Source organism: Schistocerca americana, chromosome X, assembly GCF_021461395.2.
Source record: "Schistocerca americana isolate TAMUIC-IGC-003095 chromosome X, iqSchAmer2.1, whole genome shotgun sequence".
NCBI lineage: Eukaryota > Metazoa > Arthropoda > Insecta > Orthoptera > Acrididae > Schistocerca > Schistocerca americana.
Genome location: NC_060130.1, coordinates 725654290 through 725677796, shown reverse-complemented (window position 1 = coordinate 725677796; position 23507 = coordinate 725654290). Strand labels below are relative to the sequence as shown.

Sequence of the window (23507 nt, the reverse complement as noted above, 5' to 3'; positions counted from 1 at the left end):
TCAGGTGTCAGTTCTGTGCTCAGAAATGACCAGCCCAGAATTTATGTGACCGGTGCATAGACATCTGGTAAAATGTGCCTCCTGTAACTAATCAAAGACTTGTCGAATGAATACCACACAGAATCACTGCCCTTCTGTGTTCCAAAAGTGAACCAACACACTATTAAGCAAGTGGTCATAATGTGTAAATTACTGTGAGTAGCAGATCTCAAATTTAATAGTTTAGGATAGGATATTATGCACAGAAGAATGCTGAGAGTTAATTCATACTGAACTGACAATATATCAGGAAACTGGGTAGTGAAGTGACATACTCTGCTTTCTGTCTGTAAATCTGCAAGTGCTGCACATTTGGTGTTAGTCAACTGTAAATTCAGCAAAGATCCATGTAATTCAGTTATTGCAAACAGACAAAATTTTCAACATCATAAAAGGATCATTTATAGACTGTGCAACAGAGGCCCCTATGACTGTTACTGAATTAATTAAATTATTTCAGCAAGTATAATAAATCACTGTTAAAAGCCACAATTTCCTAGTATAAGATCAGATGTAACAAGAGTTTATATTCACACCTTAAGGAGCCACATGCTGTGACCAGAATGTTACCTGTCATGTTTCCTTTATCTGAGTCCATAGTGTGTTGGAACTGTCTGTCTGAGTACATTATTGGGACAGTTGCCAAGTAATCGCGAAACATGCATGTCCACACAGTGAAATACATAACAAACAGGTTTACAAAAGATGATTTTTTTCTGTGATTGGGTGTTCTAAACACCATATGGGCGGACATTGTCTTATAAGGTAGTTTGAGAAATGTAGTAAAGGAAAAGTATGACTTTGACCCTTACAGCAACTGTTGCAGCATTGATGCTTGTATTATAGTACTCAAGATATTACAAGGCATTGGCATCATGCAAAATTATGCCCAATGTACAGACTGTATAATGCTCCAAAGTTTGAGCTAGGACATGAATAATAATAGTAGTAACGATAATAATATTTATTCATCATCAAATAATCAAATATAATCCTTAGAACTAATACAGTTTCAGGACAGCATAATATTCTTCGTCTGAATACATCAGTCTATAAGTTACAAACTAAAGATTTTACATTTGGTAATTACAAATGTTACAAACATTGTTGTTATCAACATTAGGTCAGTTGCAAGTTACTTAAAACTATTAGCTTGAGTATATGGACACAGCTGTTAGTTTATGAGGTGGCAACAGGTAACATTGTTCTCTCTTGTCCTAGTTTCGAAAGTGTTCTGTGTGCATTCGATAACTGTTGTGTTCCTAAATATATTTTGGAGGATAATACTGGGTGAATGACACATATGATAATGCAGTGGGCCTCAGTTACTGTGGAATTGTGAGTGATGGACCTGGATTAAATTTCACATAGGTGGTCATCACTAAAAAGAATCTGACCATTGTATTGGTTTTTAGTTCAACTTTCAACAGTTACTGTGTGAGATGGTGTAATGGTTAAGGCACTTTGATTGCATTCAGTAGAAACCAGGTTCCGTTCCAGTCAACCAAACCTAGATTTTAAAATTACACAAGGTCAGTTCCAGGGAGGTACTTTTGCAAAAGGCATAGCCCATTTCCTTCACTAGCGGTATCCAAACAGATTGTGTTCCCTCTCCAAAGACACATCATCAGTGGTATGTCAAATCCTAGTGTCACTTATTTCTGACTCCATGGCTTTTTGAAAAACTTACGCAGAAGCTGTGTTGCTGAAGATCTAGTGACTGTAACCAGGTAGCAAACCAGACCACTGGGAGAAGGTGTCATGTTTCAGATTTCTGAATTCAGATTTTCTGAAAAAATTAATAGCATTTCAACATTATAGATACTTTTCTTCATTTCATGTGGAAGAGAATGTGTATGTAACAAAAAAGTCTCATTTTATTTCATCACTAATTAATATTTATTTCATTTTTGTCATATAAACACAATTTTTTGTATTTGCAGTAAATATTATCCTACAACATTAACCTGATTGTAGTAATGCATTATGTATCTCTTAGATGTTTGAGTAAAATTTGATACAAAGTTAGAAGAAACACAAGGTTTTGCTCACCAAATGCAGTAAATAAATGTCAGGTTGGGCATCTGAGCAGGTCAGTCCATTTCAGAAATGTTATTGTCCAAAAACCATTGTTTTGCAGATGCTGCTTTATGACAGGTGCATTGTTATGATGATACAAACAATTATCATCTCTGGAATATTCCTCTACTGCTTGCGGAACACAATGCTGTAAAATATGTTCATATCCTTCCTCGTTTCTTAAGCTCAATTATGGGGATGACACTCTGATCATGAAAAACACTCTCATATTGTTAACAGCATCTTCTGTGTACTTCCCTGTTTGCGGGTAATGTTCTTCAGGCATTGACCAAACACAGATCAGACTGCCACAGGGAGTGTGTTAAATATGCATTGAGTCAATGAGCTGTTGTTCCTTACTCTTACTCATGATATCTTGAGGATCTTCAGTAAGGTATTCTACCAGAAAAATAGTTGAAGGTAGTTGATTTTGAACAATTCCAGTGTTTCAGTAACACACTTGTTCAAATTAATGGAAAGAAACTCAAAGTAATTGCTGCACTTTCTCATCTGACGATGTTATAGAGAGGAATGTTATGCCACTGGGCCCTCATTCAAAAATCATATCTTCCCATAACTTCTTGCTTGTAATGTATGAGCCTTCATAGCATAGAATACTACATTTCTTCCACAGCTTGTTAGCACTTTGTCTCATGTTACAGAAATGAAGTCACATGGTAGCTCAGTTATCAGTCAACTTCAGAAATTAGTACTAATTAATGTGAGGCTTAAAAGATAACAGTTTGTCAGCTAATGCCTCTGTAAGACATTAAATGACACTCCAGCTTACTTCTGTAATATATGTATGTTGTGATTTGAAAAGGTGTCAAAAATAACAGAGTTGTTTACCTTTTTGCATGATCCATGGATCATATTAGCGTCAATACACTATAAAATTCACTATAAAGTGGAATGTGTCAGGAGGTGTACAAATAAAAATACATTTTATTTGTGGAAACATAACTTAATGCTGACCATCTACACACCTGTATTTTCTATCTTAATATACAAAATCTGATACCTATAACCCACACACATACATATACTATCTATTCAGAAGATCATCTATGAAGTAGAAGAAGTTATGAAGCAGAAATGATTTCAGTTTGTTTTAAAACTTGCAGTATCTGCCAGTACCTTTTATTTACAAGGAAGGTGGTCAAATATTTTTGTGCTGTCTACTTTGCTACTTCGTGTGTAAGAAGAAGGTTAATTTATGGATAGTGAAGGGTATTTTTGCCCCAAGTGCTATGTTTATGAATACTACTATTATTTTAGATTGTGTCTCATCATTCACAACAAACGTCACACACACACACACACACACACACACACACACACACACACACACACACACACACACACACACACTTGTATATTTGTGTGTAGTAAATAATTATTTATTAATCTCATATTGTGAGATTTTATGTTTTCATGCAGAACATACCTGCAGTACATTGTTTCGTATGTACATTGTGAAGCTAATTGGTGTTGCTTTATGATTTCAGCAATGGAGTCAGCTGCTGGAGCCAAGAGCAAAGGTGGTGACTCTGCTCCAAAGATTGTGAGTCACTTAGAATCTGCATATGTCAAAGATGGAGAGCCAGTTACATTGTCCTGCAGGATTATTGGTAAGTATTTGTGTACAGTTTAACATATTACCCACACTCAGACAGCACTCAAAAACACATATTATGTGGAAAGTACTTCTGATACATCTCTAACCCACTTCAGTTTCACAGGCAATCTCAGTTAATTCCTTACAAAGAGATATATACTGTAAAATAAAAGTGCTGACTACATGTTTTGTTAGGTAACAATTTCATTGAATGACTCCAGTGATTGAAGAGTTATTTGTGCTAAGAATGTTTCAGTACAAAAGCAAGCATTCTCTTGTTTCCTTGTAACTAAACACTCATTCTGTATTTCATACTTAAGATGATAGAGAAAGAGACCCTACATAGAGGAGTTGATAGTAACTTCAGTACTGATTTCATCTGAGTTATTTATCAGAACATTAGTAGCAAATTGGTAATTCATGTTCGGTTGTTACAGGTGCGAAAAAGTTTGATGTAATTTGGCTCCACAATAATAAAGAAATTAAGCCAAGTAAAGATTTTGAATACACAAATGAAGCAAATATATACAAACTTAATATTGCTGAAATATTCCCAGAAGATTCCGGCACTTACACATGTGAGGCATTCAATGATGCTGGTGAATCATTCAGCAGTTGTACACTTGTTGTACTAGGTAAGTGCATGAGTACTTTAATTAATATTTAAAAACTACCTCTCTGATATTGTATGATAATTATAAATCAAAGAATAATCATTTATCATTATCCAATTCGCACAAATAATTGTTGTGCCATATCACCTGCAATTTCAGACCATTATAATGAATAACTGAGAACCCAAAGAAGTCACATTCACAGAAGTAAGGCAGTTGGAAGAGACTACTCTAAAAAGGTTAAATGTTATGCTTAAATCACAAGAATGGAGTAATGTTATGTAGCAATATCCACTGACAGATGTTCAACTTTATGCTATTACATAAATACTGCATGCTCTAAGAACAGCAAAAATATACTTAGAAAGCTGGGTAAGAAGTGGATCATATCAAACATTAAATGACCAAGAGAGGAACTGCAATTTTTGTGTGAATAGTACCAAAACAAATTTAAAAAATAAAAACTCAGCTAATAATGAAGTCTTCAGGAACAAAAAGAGAGCTTACCACAGATTATTAAGAGAAATCTAATACTGTACTTCAAGAAAGGAGTTGAAAGTTCACATTATATAGCAAAGGCTGTGTAGACTTACATAAATGCAGATAGAAAAGAAGTAGCACGAAGAATGGAAACATAATACTTAAAAGGAGGCAATTAGTATAACCCAGAAAATCACAGACCCATCACTATAACTTCAGTGTTGTCAAAAGTAATGGAGAGGGTAATAAAAAACAAATTGATACACTTCATCGAAAGGATTAACATCCTAAGCAATGCCCAACATTTCATACATGTAGATCAACCAACTCAACAATTGCAAATTTCATGAGGCACATAGTGACAGCATTAAATGGCCAAAAGAAAGTTTGTGGTTTGTTCCAAGATCTATCCAAAACTTTCGATTATGTATGTCATGATACGCTGTTGCAGAAACTTCAAACTTTCTCATTACAATATGAGAGGAAAAGTAGCTGACATTATATAGTACTTTGTTAAAAACAGTGTTGTAGAAAGTGCAACTCAGTAGTTCAGCAGTAAAAATCTGTTCATAACTGAAAAAAAATAACAACGTACAATGATAGTCATGCCAGCAGAAATGTGCACACCGAAAATCAGCCTTAAAGTTGGGAAGGCAGGCCTATAAGAGACAAGGCATTACTAGTTCTTCAGTGTGGTAGTAGGCAAATACTTGTTTTGGGAAAACCACATAAATAATTATATCCAAAAATTAGTTCAAATGTCTTCCTAATGAGGAAGATGTCTAGGACAGTAAATGGAGACACATTACTAAAGATGTTCTATGATCTCATATATACATTCTTGTCATACTGCAGACTGTTTTTGGGTTGTGCTGCCAAGACTCTTATAGAAAGACTGGTTGCTCCAGAAGAATGCTGTAAGGCATATTGTAAAATTACAGCCACAATAATTTTGCAGAAAAAAAACTGAGAGACCTTGAAATCTTAACAGTTCCACCTATATACACACTGCCTGACAAAAAACTGAAGAACCAGAAGGTGAGGGGAAAAGGAAATGAAACATCATGGGTTGAGAGGGTATATGATGTTATTTCAGAGATAACAAAATCAAGTCACATTTACAAAGAATTTGGCTGTATGAGCCCACTTATCAGTATTATGTTGCACCCCCCCCCCCCCCTGGCCTGGAGTATGCATTTATTTGGCTGTGTGCACCGCCATCTAGGCAGGTGACCTTGAACGGGACTTATCCGCTGCACGAGGCGCCAGGCGGATCGCGCTAAGTTTTAACTAAGCGCGATCCGCAGAATTGCTCAACTTCCGGCACTGCCATTGCGGTTTATCAGCATGCTACTTCCTGCCGCGCCCAGTTCTTATCAGTGCGTACATCCAGTATACAGGCAGCTGCACGCTCATTCTACTCGAGGCAGCCGCACGAAGCACACAGCCATGCCGTACAGGAGGAGGAGATACACAAGAAGATCAAGAATGCCTGTCTACAAGACGGTCGACACATTCACTTTAACACCAAATAATGTAGCACAAGAAGAGCTACTTACTGGCCCAATAACTTTTGTTGGAACTAAGATTAATTTTTCTTGTACTGCAACAGAGGTTGTTACAGGCAATTCATGGTTAACAATTGCTATAGTACGAGGGAGTGATAAGCCATTATTAGGATTGGAGTCCTACTATGACAGAGACATTGTTGCCTATCGTACCTTCTCTATTGGAGTTAAGGGTGATAGGAATTATGGTACAGCTGTTGTACTGACTGATAAGCCATTTGCATTGTATACTAGAAACAGAAGACGTGTTAATGCTAATGAGATAATTAATATTTGGGTTAAGATTGATGGTGTGTTAACTAATTATATTAAAGTACAAGGTGATGTGACTGTATATTATCATCCTTAATAAACGAACCATCCTTATCTATCCCATGAGATTGTATCCTTTCCAGGGGCAAGATGACCCACAACTGTTATAACTGCTCCTCGATATCCTGGATACTGGCACTGGGACGGAGTTGATGCCTGAGCTGGTCTTTTTACATGTGTTCTATTGGGGGACAGGTCTGGCAATCTTGTTCGTCATGGGAGTTCCTCAACAATGCACAAACAGTACATTAAGATTCATGATGTGTGGATGAGTGTTGTCCTACTGAAAAATGGTATCACAATATTGTCATATAAAAGGTAACTCATGAGGATGCAGGCCGTCCCTGCCATACCATTGTGCTGTCACAGTTCCATCAATTACTGGTAGCCATGATCTTAAGTCATACCCAGTGGCCCCCAAACATCATGACAGCAGGAGTAACACCAAAGTGCCTATCCAAAACATTGAAAGAATGGGACCTCTACCCAGGTTACCCCCACACCTGCCAATGATAGTCATCACTGAACACAGTGCAAAACCATGCATCAGCAGTCTATGCTTCCTGGTCACAGAACTACTGCAAACAGAGTTGGTTGTGTTGTGTTAGTAGCAGCCCACACTTGGAACCTTAATTCCTTAGTCCAGATGCTGCTAATCTCTTATCAGTGTTGCAGAGAGTCCATTTCTTGTTATTGGGTGGCAGGTGCAGATGTGAAGAGGTTTGATGTGCCTGGTGCACAATATGGCAATCCTCAGTTGTGGTGGTCAGATGTGGTCAACCTGAACCTTGATGATGAGTATGCTTGACCTCACGTCCCCATGCATCCAATATCTGGCCACAGTCGCATTCAAATGCTTAAGAAATCTGCATATCCTAGATAACAGAATGCAGCATGTCATTCTCAATAGAGAGAAGTCTTCCGAAGTAAGAATGATTGCAGGTGTGCCGCAGGGGAGTGTCGTAGGACCATTTCTGTTCACAATATACATAAATGACCTTTTGGATAACATTGGAAGTTCACTGAGGCTTTTTGCAGATGATGCTGTAGTATATAGAGAGGTTGTAACAATGGAAAATTGTACTGAAATGCAGGAGGATCTGCAACGAATTGACGCATGGTGCAGGGAATGGCAATTGAATCTCAATGTAGACAAGTGTAATGTGCTGCGAATACATAAAAAGAAAGATCCTTTATCATTTAGCTACAATATAGCAGGTCAACAACTGGAAGCAGTGAAGTCCATAAATTATCTGGGAGTAGGCATTAGGAGTGATTTAAAATGGAATGATCATATAAAGTTGATCGTCGGTAAAGCAGATGCCAGACTGAGATTCATTGGAAGAATCCTAAGAAAATGCAATCCGAAAACAAAGGAAGTAAGTTACAGTACACTTGTTTGCCCACTGCTTGAATATTGCTCACCAGTGTGGGATCAGTACCAGATAGGGTTGATAGAGAAGATCCAATGGAGAGCAGTACACTTCATTACAGGATCATTTAGTAATCGCGAAAGCGTTACAGAGATGATAGATAAACTCCAGTGGAAGACTCTTCAGGAGAGATGCTCAGTATAGGCTTTTTTTGAAGTTTTGAGAACATACCTTCACCGAGGAGTCAAGCAGTATATTGCTCCCTCCTACATATATCTCACAAAGAAACCATGAGGATAAAATCAGAGAGATTAGAGCCCACACAGAGGCATACCGACACTCTTTCTTTCCATGAACAATACGAGACTGGTATAGAAGGGAGAACTGATAGAGGTACTCAAAGTACCCTCCACCACACACCGTCAGGTGGCTTGTGGAGTATGGATGTAGATGTAGATATAGATATTGCATGATTTAACAAGCCATCCAAATGGACACCTACAGTGAGGCCCGTCAAGTGATGATAATGGTCTCTCACTTGAGTATGTGGCATATCTATGTCCTTGATAGTGATCACTCAGCGTCTGATGCTGCTCGTGCCTCTTATATACCTTATCGGTCCTAGTAACTGCAGTAAATCTGAACTTCACTAATGCACTCTGGTGGCCAATGGACATGTCACATAGCATTGCAACTTCAATCATTTACATACCTATTGATGGCGTGTATGAGTACATGTACTAAATTATTTTAACATCTGACAATATCTTCATGGTGCTTCACTTCTTTTTGTCAGACAGTGCATATGTAAACTGATTTTGTACTTAAAGGAACATTGCACCATAGCCTTCAATAAAGACCAACATGCATATGATTAGAAACAGGAATGCTTCCATATGTCAAGTAAAAGACTGAAACTAATGGATAAGAACCCTGCAGGAGCAGACTGTATTTGTTACAATAAACTCCCATGTGATATATAGAAAAGTATATGTAAAAGTATTGTCAGCATTTAAACAAAAACTAAAACGTTACTTGACTAAGATGTGTCCCTACAGTATATCAGTGTGTGACTAAAGTGAAAACTTGGTGACAGAGTGCAAATTTACCTCATACAGTTATATTAGCACACTTCTTATGTGTGTTTTTCTTTTTGTGTGTATTTAAATATTGCCATTGTTAGTAGACAAACATGAAATAGTACTATAAAGTATGTGGAATAATTATGTACAATACAAAGAATAAATCTCCATGAACACAAACTGTGTATGTGGATGCAAATGATATATATGTGCTTACTGATTTTGTGAGTAGTGTCAATACTTCTCTCTGCATTTGTATACCTCTAGAAGTCTAACCAGTCCACAAACACAAAACTCTGCTGTTTCTTGCTTGTTTTTAAACTGTTATGTCTGATATCATATCATATAAAGTGGTCTAAGGACTGATAAATAAATAAATCCATAAACCACGTAGGAAAAAGTCTAATATAAATTTCAGCTGACAGTACTTTGAGAATGATGACTGTATATATCATTGAATACTAATATGTATGTGGAAAATAATAAAAGGCTAAATTTGGCATTCTGGCCCTAAACAGGCCCAACTTACCATCATATCATGATCTGCCAGTGACATCATCGTATGTGGTATCGAAGGCCATGTGGTCAGCACCTTTTGTTGTTGGGTTTCTTGACCCTGGAACATCTGCTAATCAGTTGAGTTGCTCCTCAGTTGGCTTCACAAGGCTGAGTCCACCATGTGCCATTTGACCCACTATGGAAAAATCCCTAGTAGGACAGGGTACTAAGTTGACAAATTAAGAGAGATACTCCAAAATGGTAAGACAGTTTACTCATATTCTGGAGGAGCCAGGATCAAATCCCAGTCCCTCATCAGTCCCTCCACAGTAAGCCCTAATCTTAAATCATTCCAGAAAAAGTTCTGGTTCTTTCTCCGTCAAAGCTACATCCTATCCCTCCCTCGAAAACTCAGTTCATTTTGTTTCTTTAATAACCTGTTGATGGAGCATTAAATATTAAATCCATCCAATAGACTGTAAGTTGTCTACAATTCTGAAAATTATAGAATGGACCGCAGTACATTTGACTGCATCAATGTGCAATCAAAAATCTAATGTACTTCAGGTGGTCTTGGGAACTTGGAGTCTGCACTGTAAGTAGAACATGACTCCCAGAGAAAGTGATAAATTATAAAATATAATACATATGTTTTCTGTCCATTAATTCCCTTTTATTGTTGTCTAATACAACTGGCTTAATTTGTATCTTACATAATGTTTGTGTAAGTCCACAGGTTCAGTAGATTAGTAGGTATCATTTACAATCAGCTTATCTGCTGCATAAATGAAATATCAATTGCTCTCTTATTTGTAAGCGTGTTGAGCTCTAACACTATGCTCTGTGATCTGTCAGTCATATAAAATCTCCAGAGAAAATGTTCACAATTTCAATGAGTAAATGAGGAAATGTATGAATTAGTAGTCAACTAGCTTATTCTGAGCATCAAAACCAACAGAAAACTTTTACGTTTTACAATATATTTGTTTAAATGATTCTTACTGTTTCCACACTATATCTAGTACAATATACACACAAAATATGGCACTTCTGATAAAAATAATTGTGATGTAATGGATAAGGATTGTCGCACTGCATTTATTGACTGGAGTTCAGTTTTGATGTTGTTTTCACTTTTTTTCATATTCTACCTTTATTCTGTCACAAAATGAATTGCAGCATGAAATTAGGGCTAAATATGCAGTAAAGGTTTATGTTGTGCTAGTTAAAACAGTTGACCTAATAATTACCATTATATTTATTGTTGTATGGTGTAACAATGGAATTTGGAAAATAAGGAGATGGTTATTGGCATCTGAAACTTTAAATTAATCCCTCAGGCATGTCAATTGGAAAAGATTTGCCCATGAAAGGCAAAGATCCAGGTCAACAGATTATTTTAATCTTGCAGGAAGGTTCATAACTACAATATGCTACAAATTTAAGTTGCACAAATATGCAAAAAAAGACTGTGTTGTATTCTGCTGTTAGGGAACACTCTCAAGATCAGACAAAATCTTACAGATTATAAAAATATGCCACAGTGACCCTTACAATGTTATATTTCATGTGTTTCAGTTCCTAATGAGGAGCCAAAGAGTCCAGTTTTCAAAACATTCCCACAGTCTGCCACAGTGCAAGAAGGTGAAAGTGTGAGGTTTGAGTGTGAGACAGAGAAAGTTCCAGTCAAAGGTAAACTTCATCATTTTACACAGTGATTTTTGTTTTAGACTAAGTTATACCACATTCTAATTGTCATAATTGCCCCTTCATATAATTATTTTTGAAGTATGTCTTTTGATTTTGTAGACTGGAGTCCTTTCAGTGGCACTTGTGACACGTGGATTAGTGTTTATTGATGCATGTTCCTTTAATTTAAACCATACTTGATCACTTTCCTTCATCCCATTGTGTTCAGCTTCCCATCTGTACATCAGATGAAATGACATTAAAAAATTACAGATCCATATTTGATGGAGATCAAGAGTTGTTGCATTCATTCCTTCACATGCACACTTCACCAATTTTATACACTTGTTACACTCTATAAATTTAGAATCCATTGTCACAGCTGTCTGTATATTCCATAATTTATTGTGAATTCTTAATAATAAATTTTTGCTAGCACTTATTTACAACCAGCTTCTCCCTAGTGTGAGGTAAAATGTTTCAGTGTAATGACTGTACTCAGAGCAAAGAGAATTCAGTAAGTGTAGTAAATATGGAAAAGGGAACTCGGGTGATTTGTTGAGTAACATTGCTTGAAACTGTCTCTGATATTGTGCCTGCTCTGGTAAACAGACTGTTGATTACTGAATTTCTTTAACAAAGTAATTTTTTGCATGGGTTGTTTTTATGTTAAAATAAACACTTTATTTCATCATTTATTAAATAGCTGATTTGACCCCCTTCGGCATTATCAAGCTACATCACAATAAAAGTTATTATGCTTGTAGCATTTTATACCCCCCATCAACCATGGACCTGGCCGTTGGTGGGTAGGCTTGCGTGCCTCAGCGATACAGATAGCCATACCGTAGGTGCAACTGCAACGGAGGAGTATCTGTTGAGAGGCCAGACAAACGTGTGGTTCCTGAAGAGGGGCACAGCCTTTTCAGTAGTTGCAGGGGCAACAGTCTGGATGATCGACTGATCTGGCCTTGTAACACTAACCAAAACAGCCTTGCTGTGCTGGTACTGCGAACAGCTGAAAGCAAGGGGAACTACAGGCGTAATTTTTCCCGAGGGCATGCAGCTTTACTGTATGGTTAAATGATGATGGCGTCCTCTTGGGTAAAATATTCCGGAGGTAAAATAGTCCCCGATTTGGATCTCCGGGTGGGGACTACTCAGGAGGACATTGTTATCAGGAGAAAGAAAACTGGCGTTCTACAGATCGGACTGTGGAATGTCAGATCCCTTAATTGGGCAGGTAGGTTAGAAAATTTAAAAAGGTAAATGGATAGGTTAAAGTTAGATATAGTGGGAATTAGTGAGGTTCGGTGGCAGGAGGAACAAGACTTCTGGTCAGGTGAATACAGGGCTATAAATACAAAATCAAATAGGGGTAATGCTGGAGTAGGTTTAATAATGAATAGGAAAATAGGAATGTGGGTAAGCTACTACAAACAGCATAGTGAATGCATTATTGTGGCCAAGATAGATACGAAGCCCACGCCTACTGCAGTAGTACAAGTTTATATGCCTACTAGTTCCGCAGATGACGAAGAGATTGAAGAAATGTATGATGAGATAAAAGAAATTATTCAGATAGTGAAGGGAGATGAAAATTTAATAGTCATGGGTGACTGGAATTTGATAGTAGGAAAAGGGAGAGAAGGAAATGTAGTAGGTGAATATGGACTGGGGGGAAGAAATGAAAGAGGAAGCCACCTGCTAGAATTTTGCACAGAGCATAACTTAATCATAGCTAACACTTGGCTCAAGAATCATGAAAGAAGGTTGTATATATGGAAGAAGCCTGGAGATACTAGAAGGTATCAGGTAGATCATATAATGGTAAGACAGAGATTCAGGAGCCAGGTTTTAAATTGTAAGACATTTCAAGGGGCAGATGTGGACTCTGATCACAATCTATTGGTTATGAACTGTAGATTAAAACTGAAGAAACTGCAAAAAGGTGGGAATTTACGGTGATGGAACCTGGATAAACTGCAAGAACCAGAGGTTGTAGAGAGCTTCAGGGAGAGCATTAGGGAACGATTGACAAGAATGGGGGAAAGAAATACAGTAGAAGAAGAATGGGTAGCTTTGAGAGATGAAATAGTGAAGGTAGCAGAGGATCAAGTAGGTAAAAAGGAGAGGGCTAATAGAAATCCTTGGGTAACAGAAGAGATATTGAATTTAATTGATGAAAGGAGAAAATATAAAAATGCAGTAAATGAAGCAGACAAAAAGGAATACAAATGTCTCAAAAATGAGATCGACAGGAAATGCAAAATGGCTAAGCAGGGATGGCTAGAGAACAAATGTAAGGATGTAGACACACATATCACTAGGGGTATGATAGATACTGCCTACAGGAAAATTAAAGAGACCTTTGGAGAAAAGAGAACCACTTGCATGAATATCAAGAGCTCAGATGGAAACCAAGTTCTAAGCAAAGAAGGGAAAGCAGAAAGGTGGAAGGAGTATATAGAGGGTCTATACAAGGGTGATGTTCTTGAGGACAATATTATAGAAATGGAAGAGAATGTAGATGAAGATGAAATAGGAGATATGATATTGCATGAAGAGTTTGACAGAGCACTGAAAGACCTAAGTCGAAACAAGGCCCCGGGAATAGACAACATTCCATTAGAACTACTGACAGCCTTGGAAGAGCCAGGCCTAACAAAACTCTACCATCTGGTGAGCAAGATGTATGAGACAGGTGAAATACCCTCAGACTTCAAGAAGAATATAATAATTCCAATCCCAAAGAAAGCAGGTGTTGACAAAAATAGCTCTGAGCACTATGGGACTTAATTTGTAAGGTCATCAGTCCCCTAGAAACCTTAAACCTAACTAACCTAAGGACATCATACACATCCATGCCCGAGGCAGGATTCGAACCTGTGACCGTAGTGGCCGTGCGGTTCCAGACTGTAGCGCCTTTAACCGCTTGGCCACCACGGCCGGAGGTGTTGACAGATGTGAAAATTATCGAATTATCAGTTTAATAAGCCACGGCTGCAAAATACTAACACGAATTCTTTACAGACGAATGGAAAAACTGGTAGAAGCCGACCGTGGGGAAGATCAGTTTGGATTTCGTAGAAATGTTGGAACACATGAGGCAATACTGACCCTACGACTTATCTTAGAAAATAGATTAAGGAAAGGCAAACCCACATTTCTAGAATTTGTAGACTTAGAGAAAGCTTTTGACAACGTTGACTGGAACACTCTCCTTCAAATTCTGAAGGTGGCAGGGGTAAAATACAGGGAGCAAAAGGCTATTTACAATTTGTACAGAAACCAGATGGCAGTTATAAGAGTCGAGGGACATGAAAGGGAAGCAGTGGTTGAGAAGGGAGTGAGACAGGGTTGTAGCCTCTCCCCAATGTTATTCAGTCTGTATATTGAGCAAGCAGTAAAGGAAACAAAAGAAAAATTCAGAGTTGGAATTAAAATCCATGGAGACAAAATAAAAACTTTGAGGTTCACTGATGACATTGTAATTCTGTCAGAGACAGCAAAGGACCTGGAAGATCAGCTGAACAGAATGCACAGTGTCTTGAAAGGAAGATATAAGATGAACATCAACAAAAACAAAACGAGGATAATGGAATGTAGTCGAATTAAATCAGGTGATGCTGCAGGAATTAGATTAGGAAATGAGATGCTTAAAGTAGTAAACGAGTTTTGCTATTTGGGGAGCAAAATAACTGACGATGGTTGAAATAGGGAGGATATAAAATGTAGACTGGCACTGGCAAGGAAAACGTTTCTGAAGAAGAGAAATTTATTAACATCAAGCATAGATTTAAGTGCCAGGAAGTCGTTTCAGAAAGTATTTGTATGGAGTGTAGCCGTGTATGGAAGTGAAACATGGACAATAAATAGTTTGGTAGAGAAGAGAATAGAAGCTACAGAACAATGCCGAAGATTAGATGGGTAGATCACGTAACTAATGAGGAGGTATTGAATAGAATTGGAGAGAAGAGAAATTTGTGGCACAACTTGACTAGACGAAGGGATCAGTTGGTAGGGCATATTCTGAGGCATCAAGGGATCACCAATTTAGTATTGGAGGGCAGTGTGGAGGGTAAAAATTGTAGAAGGAGACCAAGAGATGAATAAACTAAACAGATTCAGAAGGATGTAGGTTGCAGTAGGTACTGGGAGATGAAGAACCTTGCACAGGATAGAGTAGCATGGAGAGCTGCATCAAACCAGTCTCTGGACAGAAGACCACAACAACAACAACAGCATTTTATATTCCATACATCAATGTGGAGGAAGCAACATATGATGGTATCCCTCCTAAGAGCTCTGAACAACTGTATCAGGTACAGAATCAACTATCTTAGGATTGAAGTCCACATATCAAACAGGAAAAAAATAACCCATATGCGGGTTTTGTCATTGTGCCAGTGTACATAACACATTAAGGTGCATTAGTGTAACTGTTGAAGTGAAAACACACGAAGTGTGGTCAGTGGCCAAAAATCAAAGCAGCTGCATTTTAGTGAACTTAGCAGCATAACTGCATTGTGTAGAAAACCTGACTAACATCTTATTTTCTCAGGCTGAGGGTAAAGTACTAAGCAAAGTTATTAAATTTAGTGTGGAATCTCAATTCAGGAACACTCTGGTAAAAAACCTAATTGCCAACACCAAAATGGCACTTGACATTTCTTTGCTGCATATTTGCCAACAACACATCCACAAAAGACTACTGATGACTACTGACTTTGAAAAGAAAAGTCATATAACCACAAAATCATATTGTACTTCAAATTCTTGCAGTAAAGTTCCTAATACTAACACTAAGCAGCTTTGACCATCAGCATTAAAATCAAAAGAAAGTGTACTGCTATAAAGTGGATTCCTCTGTGTAGTTCATTAATATTTCAAGTAAAATAAAAGCATTATTATGTGACTCTTCTGTGAGGTTGATGAATGGAAATCATTACAAAACTAATGCACATGTTTATTATGTGACTCTTCTGTGAGGTTGATGAATGGAAATCATTACAAAACTAATGCACACATAGCTTTTTACTTATCAGTTTATCTTTAAGAAAAATGAGGAGATCTCATACAATCAAAAATACTTCATGAGAGAAAGGCACATGTTTCACATTATGCACCATTCTCATGTTATGTAAATAACATATGTTACGGAATTCAATGTCTTCGTTGTCTTCTAAATGTATATTCTGAAAGCATGCTGTAAGTTGTTAAATAACCATTATTTTGGCCAAATATTGGGTTAATAGATTTGGGGATTTCCTTCATGATACAAAGGTTGCTGAGGTTGGCAGTGGTATTTTTCCTTACAATTCAGACATGCCATTCTGCCTACTACATATATCAACAAATTTATACAGGCTTTGTGGCCACTGTGTATTCCTTGTAAGGGTGCAGTCTTACCTTATATTTGTGATAAATTGTTTTCAACATAGATTTTTCAAATATTAATCAAAACAATATTCTCCAAGTTGAACATGTGTATGTAAGTTCCAAATTCTACTATATGACATTGTTACAAAATCAATCTCACCCTGGATTTCTTGAGGCAGAGATGGTTGTTATTGGCTTTTCAAGACCAATTATTAACTGAAATGGTAATTCAGTTTTAGATTCAGTTTGCAGTTATTACTTTAATCAATATAAATCCTTCATTCATCTAGAAAATCTCTACAGATTGTGGGATGTCATTTGCGCACAAGCACACACACTGGTGTGCACATGCATTCCGTGTCCACACACACACGCGCGCACACACACACACACACACACACACACACACACACACACACACACACACCTGTGCACGTGCGTTACATATAACACCAAAATGTACTGTAATAATAGTACAATAAACTAATTCTATTCGGTCTTGCTCTAGGAGCAGCAGCAGTTTTTGAACATTCTTGATTCAAGTCAGACATACTTCACATGGTCTAAAAATTCTGTGACTGAGTAGAAGCCATGATATAATACGAATTGCCTTAGGGATTTATAAAACAGTGAAAATGAGTAAATAACTTTTATTTCATGTGAAAAATTCTCTTACATTTGTATAGCACTATTTGTAATGGAGGTTTTAAAGGCTGATGTCCTTACCGAATGGACATGGAGTTTATCATAGTTGCCTGGTATTACGTTCATGTATATTAAAGTTTTTAATTATCTCTTTTAAATTCTTTCTTACATATTTACATGTTTCTAGAATAATAAAGCAGGGAAGTAAGAGGATCAAAGACTTTTGAAGAATGCTGTAGAACTGGGCAAAGTGTGCAATTCGAACAGTGTGAAAGTCTGCTTTGTGGGCAAGTAAATGTAGGCTGTAGCATACTTTCTTCAGTGCTGCATTCGCTTTTGTTACGTGTATCTTTCATTTAAAATCACGTCGAAGCCATATGTCTAAAAATTTTGTTTCCACTGAGGGTGTAATTGCACTGGAGTTGTTTATCACGGAGACTTTTCCCTTTAAACAGAAGTTTATAAAAGTTGGTTTGGGTATAGAACCAGTCATTTAGCTGGTCTTCATCTGAAAAGAATGTATTTATTTGTGAATCAATGCTTAGATCTGGGTTGGGTCATCCATGTGCAAAATGAAACTGGAAGGTCCAAGAATGGATTGTTGAGGGACTCCACTTTTTATTTTTCCTGCATCTGAAAAAAATATGTTCTAGTGTTATCATGTGGATCATGTGTTATTACTACTTTCTGTTTCTGATTCGTTAAGTATGAGGAGAACCATTTTAATGCAGCACCTCTAATGCTGTAGTTTGGAGCTTTTCCCACAGAATATTGTTATTCAAGATGTCAAAAGCTTTGGTTAGGTTCAAGAAAAATATAGATTGGACTAGCTGTAAATTTACTTTACTAGGAGCCATGCTGGGCATAAATGAGGAGTTAGTTCTTGTCTATACATGATTCTCTATACTTGATAATAAAGAGACTGGTCTGTAGTTTTCCAAACTTGCTTTGTCACTTTTTTATGAATAGGGATCACTTTGGCAATTTTAAGATAATCAGGAAAAGTTCCTGTCAAAAAGGATAAGTTGATTACATCAGCAAGGCATGTTCCATTATTTATAATACATTCCTTTATGAGGAAATCTGGAATACCATCAATTCCTGAGGAAATTTTTTTGAAGGTGTTTTGCAATGTGAATAGTTTCATTTAGGGTTTTTTCATAGAAATAGATTATGTGGGGCAAGAATTTTGCTTTGTTCTGGTCAATGTTTGAGCTATTTCTCTTATTATTGAATATTAGTTTTTTGTGTGTGTGTGTGTGTGTGTGTGTGTGTGTGTGTGTGTGCGCGCGCGCGCGCTCGCACGCATGGTTCTGCCTGAAGAGATTTGCAATCTGTTGGGGGTCAGTAACTCTCTTGTTGTCACAATTTCCATCCTGCTGTAGTAGTTTGCAGATTACTTTGCATTTATTTCCAGCTTTGATATAAACTTACTGTTAGCCATTATTTTTGTGTGGCATACAACTTTTATATAGATCTGAATGATTTTATAATATAACTATAAGGAGAAGGTATATGTTGGGGCTTCTTCTGTAATTTAGCAATTCTCTTTTTGTATTGCTTGAGATTTTTTGCCTCTTGTTATCCATGTATTTGATTTTAGATTGTATTCCTTCACACCTGTGTTTTGAAAGGAAGTCCTGTTTCAGAATAATAGTGGAAAATGCCAGAGAACTTTCCAAACTGTTTGTTGGTCTCATGCATCTGAGAAACTACTTCCCACCTTTTTCTTGATAATGTTTTTACACTCTATGTGTTGAACCTTCTTACAGTCACAGTTCTTTTATGGTTTTGTCTGGGTAGTAAATAGCCTGAGAGGGGTTACCTCTTGGGATTCATGGTCATTAAAATTTGTTTTTATGCATTTTGCAGTGCAGGTTGTGTTTGCAAATACTTGATCTAGAGCAGTAGCAGTAGTTTTGTAATTTTTGTTAGGGTTATTATTGTTTGTTTAAATCAAAAGTATCTGTTTGTTTGAGAAATAGTTGTTTTATCCTGCTTGTTCCATGACAATAAGTACTGAAAACAGTCAATAGTTTTGCATTTCAACACACTTTTCATTAAAACAACAGTGCCTCCATTTTTGTGATTTCTTCTACAGAAGTAGTTTGCAAGTGTATAGCGTGTTATCGAAAATGAAGCAATGTGTTCTGGCTTTCATCAGTGTTCGGAGAGATGTAGGACACTGACAAAATTAAGTTCAGTATTTATCAAAACTTCAGTGTCAAATACCTTGTTTGTGACTGACTGGACACTGTGGTGGTATAAGTAGAGATATTTATCACAGCTTGTCTACTAGATCTTAAATTAACATCCAAAGTTTCTAAGGGCATTGTAATTACATCACTTACCTCAGATTTGTTCAGAGAGAGTCTGTCCTTAAAAAATCAGCCATGCAGGTGCATGGAGTCTTATTGTCTCACTGACTTCAGAGTACTTTCTGCCCTGGGAATATTCATCCATATGGCTGCCTCATTTCTGATGTTGTTATTGGATTCTTGCACCCCATCATTTCCACAGATTCCAAGATCATTGGCTGCTTCCATTTCATAGTTTTCAGTCCCACCTGGCTTACAGCTAAATGGTTCTTTTCTGACCTTGAGAGTTATCACTTCTGTTACCACACATCACTTTTGTCCTTGAGAGGTATGACTTCTGAAATATTGTGCTCCAAGCTTAATTTTTTGTCAGCTGTTTCTAAAATCTTGCTTGTAATGGAATTCTTTCCCACTGTTGAGATGGAGGCTGTGCGATGCTGAAATCTTTGTCCAAGTTCACTTATATCCATGAATATTGCAGTCTGGCTGCTTATCTAAGTGGTAATGTGTTTGCCTGCAATGCAGTGGGCCCAGGTTTGATTCCCAGCTGGCTTGGAGATTTTCTCCATTCATGAACTGGGTGTTGTGTTTCCCTCATCATCTCATCATACTGACGTGCAAGTCATCCAGTGTGGCATTACCTGAAATAAGACTTGCAACCTGGCAACCGAACTTCCCCGACAGGGGCCTCCCGGCCAACTATGCCACACCATCATATCATTTTTTTAAAATGAATATTGCATTCTTAAATCAGCTGAAGATATTTTGAACCTCTTTGTTTGCTTTCCATTCTTCATTAATTATCCACTACCAGTTTGGTAGGTCACGGCAATGTGCAGTATTATTAACCTGCCTCTTTTCTCACACGACACCAATCAAGCAGCATCTTATTCAAGCAGCATTTTATTCTGTTTTGTGGACTTTTAATGACCAAATATCATTTTCTTGTATGTATTTCCACCGATAAATCCATATTTTATAACTCTATTCCAGCACAAATGTAAGGAAAACTCAGGTTTAGTTGCAGAGTTTCTTGTTGTGTAAGATTGTCTGGAAATATGGTTGAGAATAGTTAATTAATAAAATCAAATTGTCAGAAAAAGGTCACCTTTTAATGAGGAACTTTGAGCCTTCACACAACATCCGAAGTGCAAGAGCAGTAGAACATTATCTGTGAGATGTTTCATACAGTGCCAATTTTCTGCAAGCAATTGTGAGTTCATACACTGTGTAAGGTATTGGCTGCACCCCAATCCCATTTATATAAATTTCTGTGAATAAATTATTTTTAAAACAATATACTATGAGTTTTTTGGCTGAAAAGAGAGATGATAGATGTCTTCTGTAGTGGTTGCTGAACCAAATGACAAACTGCAAACACTACAAAAGATTACAGAAATATATGTCTTGGAATCTTCTATGTTTATCATATAATTGAAAACTGAGCAGGACTGAGTTTGAAAACTGGCCACAACATTAAAGCACTGACAGCTGATTCTAATAATCAAATGTTATTTTACAGTGACATGGTTGAAGGATGGAAAACCTGTTGATGAACAAAGTTCAAATTACCAGTTCATTATGGATGGCAAAAAGAAGTTCAAGTTTGAGATAGTAAAATGTACATCTCTGGATGTTGGACAGTACACAGCAAAAGCTGTAGGAAAGAAAGGAGAAACTACAGCTGCATTTGCTCTCAATGTGTGCCCTCCTGGTGAACTCTGAAGACCATACCAGTAGTTGTAAGCGAAGTACATTGTTGTTGAGGTAATTCAATTAGTATTTTGATATTGATGATCTACATTAAATTATTATTGCCTGTATTCTTGTAATAGTTGGTAATTATAAGTTTTAAAATCAGTTATGGTAAATACCATAAAATGTGCACAGCAGGAGTTGGAGAAAAATAGTTTTCAGTGTTAAATTCATTTCTTTTGTAATCACAAAAGTTAATCACTGGTCTGATGCTTCATAATGCTTTTGACACCAGAACCACAACAGTTTAAAACTCACAATCAATTCTGTTCTGTGTATTCACAAAAATAGGATAATGTGAGCATCAAGTGCTATTCACCAAACAGAAGATACATTGAACAGCAGGCAGGCATCTTGTTATTTGAAATAAAATTCTGCTTGTCTAGTTTATATATTGCTCATTGTAACGGTCATCAGTTTCAAGTGTTATGAAATGTTCGTTACTTATCCTCAATGCAGTGCATGAAATGAAACTTACCACCCATACCCCTTCATACAACTGTCTCCATGTGGACCTGTCAGTGCCCTTTCTACTTTCCAGTATTAGCCTTTCTTGCCCTTCTAACAATGCTCATATTTACTTTATTTGCTCTCTCTCTCTCTCTCTCTCTCTCTCTCTCTCTCTCTCTCTCTCCCTCCCCCTCCCTCTCCCTCTCCCTCCTCCTCCTCCCCCCCTCCCCCTCCCCTTCCCCTTCCCCCCCCCCACCCATCTCTATTTTGAATGGTTTGCATTTTGTTTTTGATTGTCACCTACATTTTGCTTCTAAATAGCATTCATCTGCATTAAAATATGATTTTTCTTTTTCAGTCTCTGTTTAATGCCATTGTGTTCCTGAGGGAGCTTGGAAATGACCAACTTGGATGAGCTGAGTGACAGCCTGTCATGAAAAGTGCAAAAATAAATATATACATATAAGTTATCATATATTTATTTAAGATAAAACATTGTTCCTTTATCCATATATTCATACATTGTGCCATATTAATTGTAAAAATTATTTGCCAGCATCCTCAAAGTGACACACAAATTAAATTATTGACTGAACATCATGCATCATGAAACAGTTTTCTACCCATCACCAACATAAAATCATCAACATTATTTAAATATAGCATAGTCATCATATCACATCCATTAATTTGTTAATGTAATTTCTCTGTCATTTTAGTCTGAATTGAAAACTGTTGTCATCATGTATGATTGACTCTAGTCAACTGAAGTTTGGTCCCTAAATGTTATGCAATCAGAAATGGATACACACAGGTATGTCTGTGTGGATGACAACACGTGTGTGCAGCACGTGCATTTCGGAGTATGATTGTGAGTGTGAAAGGGAGTGAGGTTGGTTCTGGATGTGAGTGCATGCATGCATGTGTGTACATATATATATGTATATGTGAAAGTATTTTTTTACTGATTGCTTTAAGAAATAAATATTTTTATTAAGACCTGAATTTTAGTAAGTATGTATTATTAAATTATTTTGTACAATTCATTTGTATGTAAATGGATGAAGGGCATTTAAACTAGTGATGTTTGTACTTCGATTTACTTTCCAATTGCTTAAAACTATGAAAACTGTAGCTTTGTTCGTATGGAACTGGGTGTTATTCTTCTGTCTTTAGAGTTCCTTTTTCTCTAAACATTGTAAAAAAACTAAACTATTTTATGTAAAAGACAAGAGTTTAACACGCAGACTTCTGTATCTTGTAATGTTTGTGTACTTATTCTCAACAGAACTCACAACTCTGTATAGTTCAATGGTATGGTGTATGAATAAACGGTAATGTGAACAGACAATATCATGTATTTGAATATATATTGTAATATCATAACCATACTCGAGTCCAAATCTGAAAGAGGGGCCATCAGTGAAATACAACACTTAGACTGAAAGAATGTTTATTATGAACACCCATGTACAGCACAGAGAGTGCAGCTATGTATACAAACAGAATATTCCAGCAAACCTTGAATATTACAGAATATACTGACATTAAAAAGGAATATATTTCAAGAACTTTCCAGAAATAATAAATAATTGCTGGTGGTCA

At 36.9% G+C, this 23507-nt stretch overlaps 1 protein-coding gene across 12 annotated transcripts in view; it reads left to right on the top strand.

The window, feature by feature from the left end:
- The window catches only part of LOC124555505 (twitchin), a 367233-nt gene extending 343980 nt beyond the window's left edge, over nucleotides 1–23253 (top strand). For all 12 annotated transcript variants that reach the window (XM_047129451.1, XM_047129441.1, XM_047129452.1 and 9 more), the window contains 5 exons: nucleotides 3627–3749; nucleotides 4174–4371; nucleotides 11242–11355; nucleotides 21220–21464; nucleotides 22261–23253. In XM_047129451.1, coding sequence (XP_046985407.1) covers nucleotides 3627–3749; nucleotides 4174–4371; nucleotides 11242–11355; nucleotides 21220–21422 — 638 coding nt within the window. In that variant the 3' untranslated portion in view covers nucleotides 21423–21464; nucleotides 22261–23253. The remainder of the gene's footprint in view (nucleotides 1–3626; nucleotides 3750–4173; nucleotides 4372–11241; nucleotides 11356–21219; nucleotides 21465–22260) is intronic.
- The last annotated feature ends 254 nt before the right edge of the window (nucleotides 23254–23507 follow it).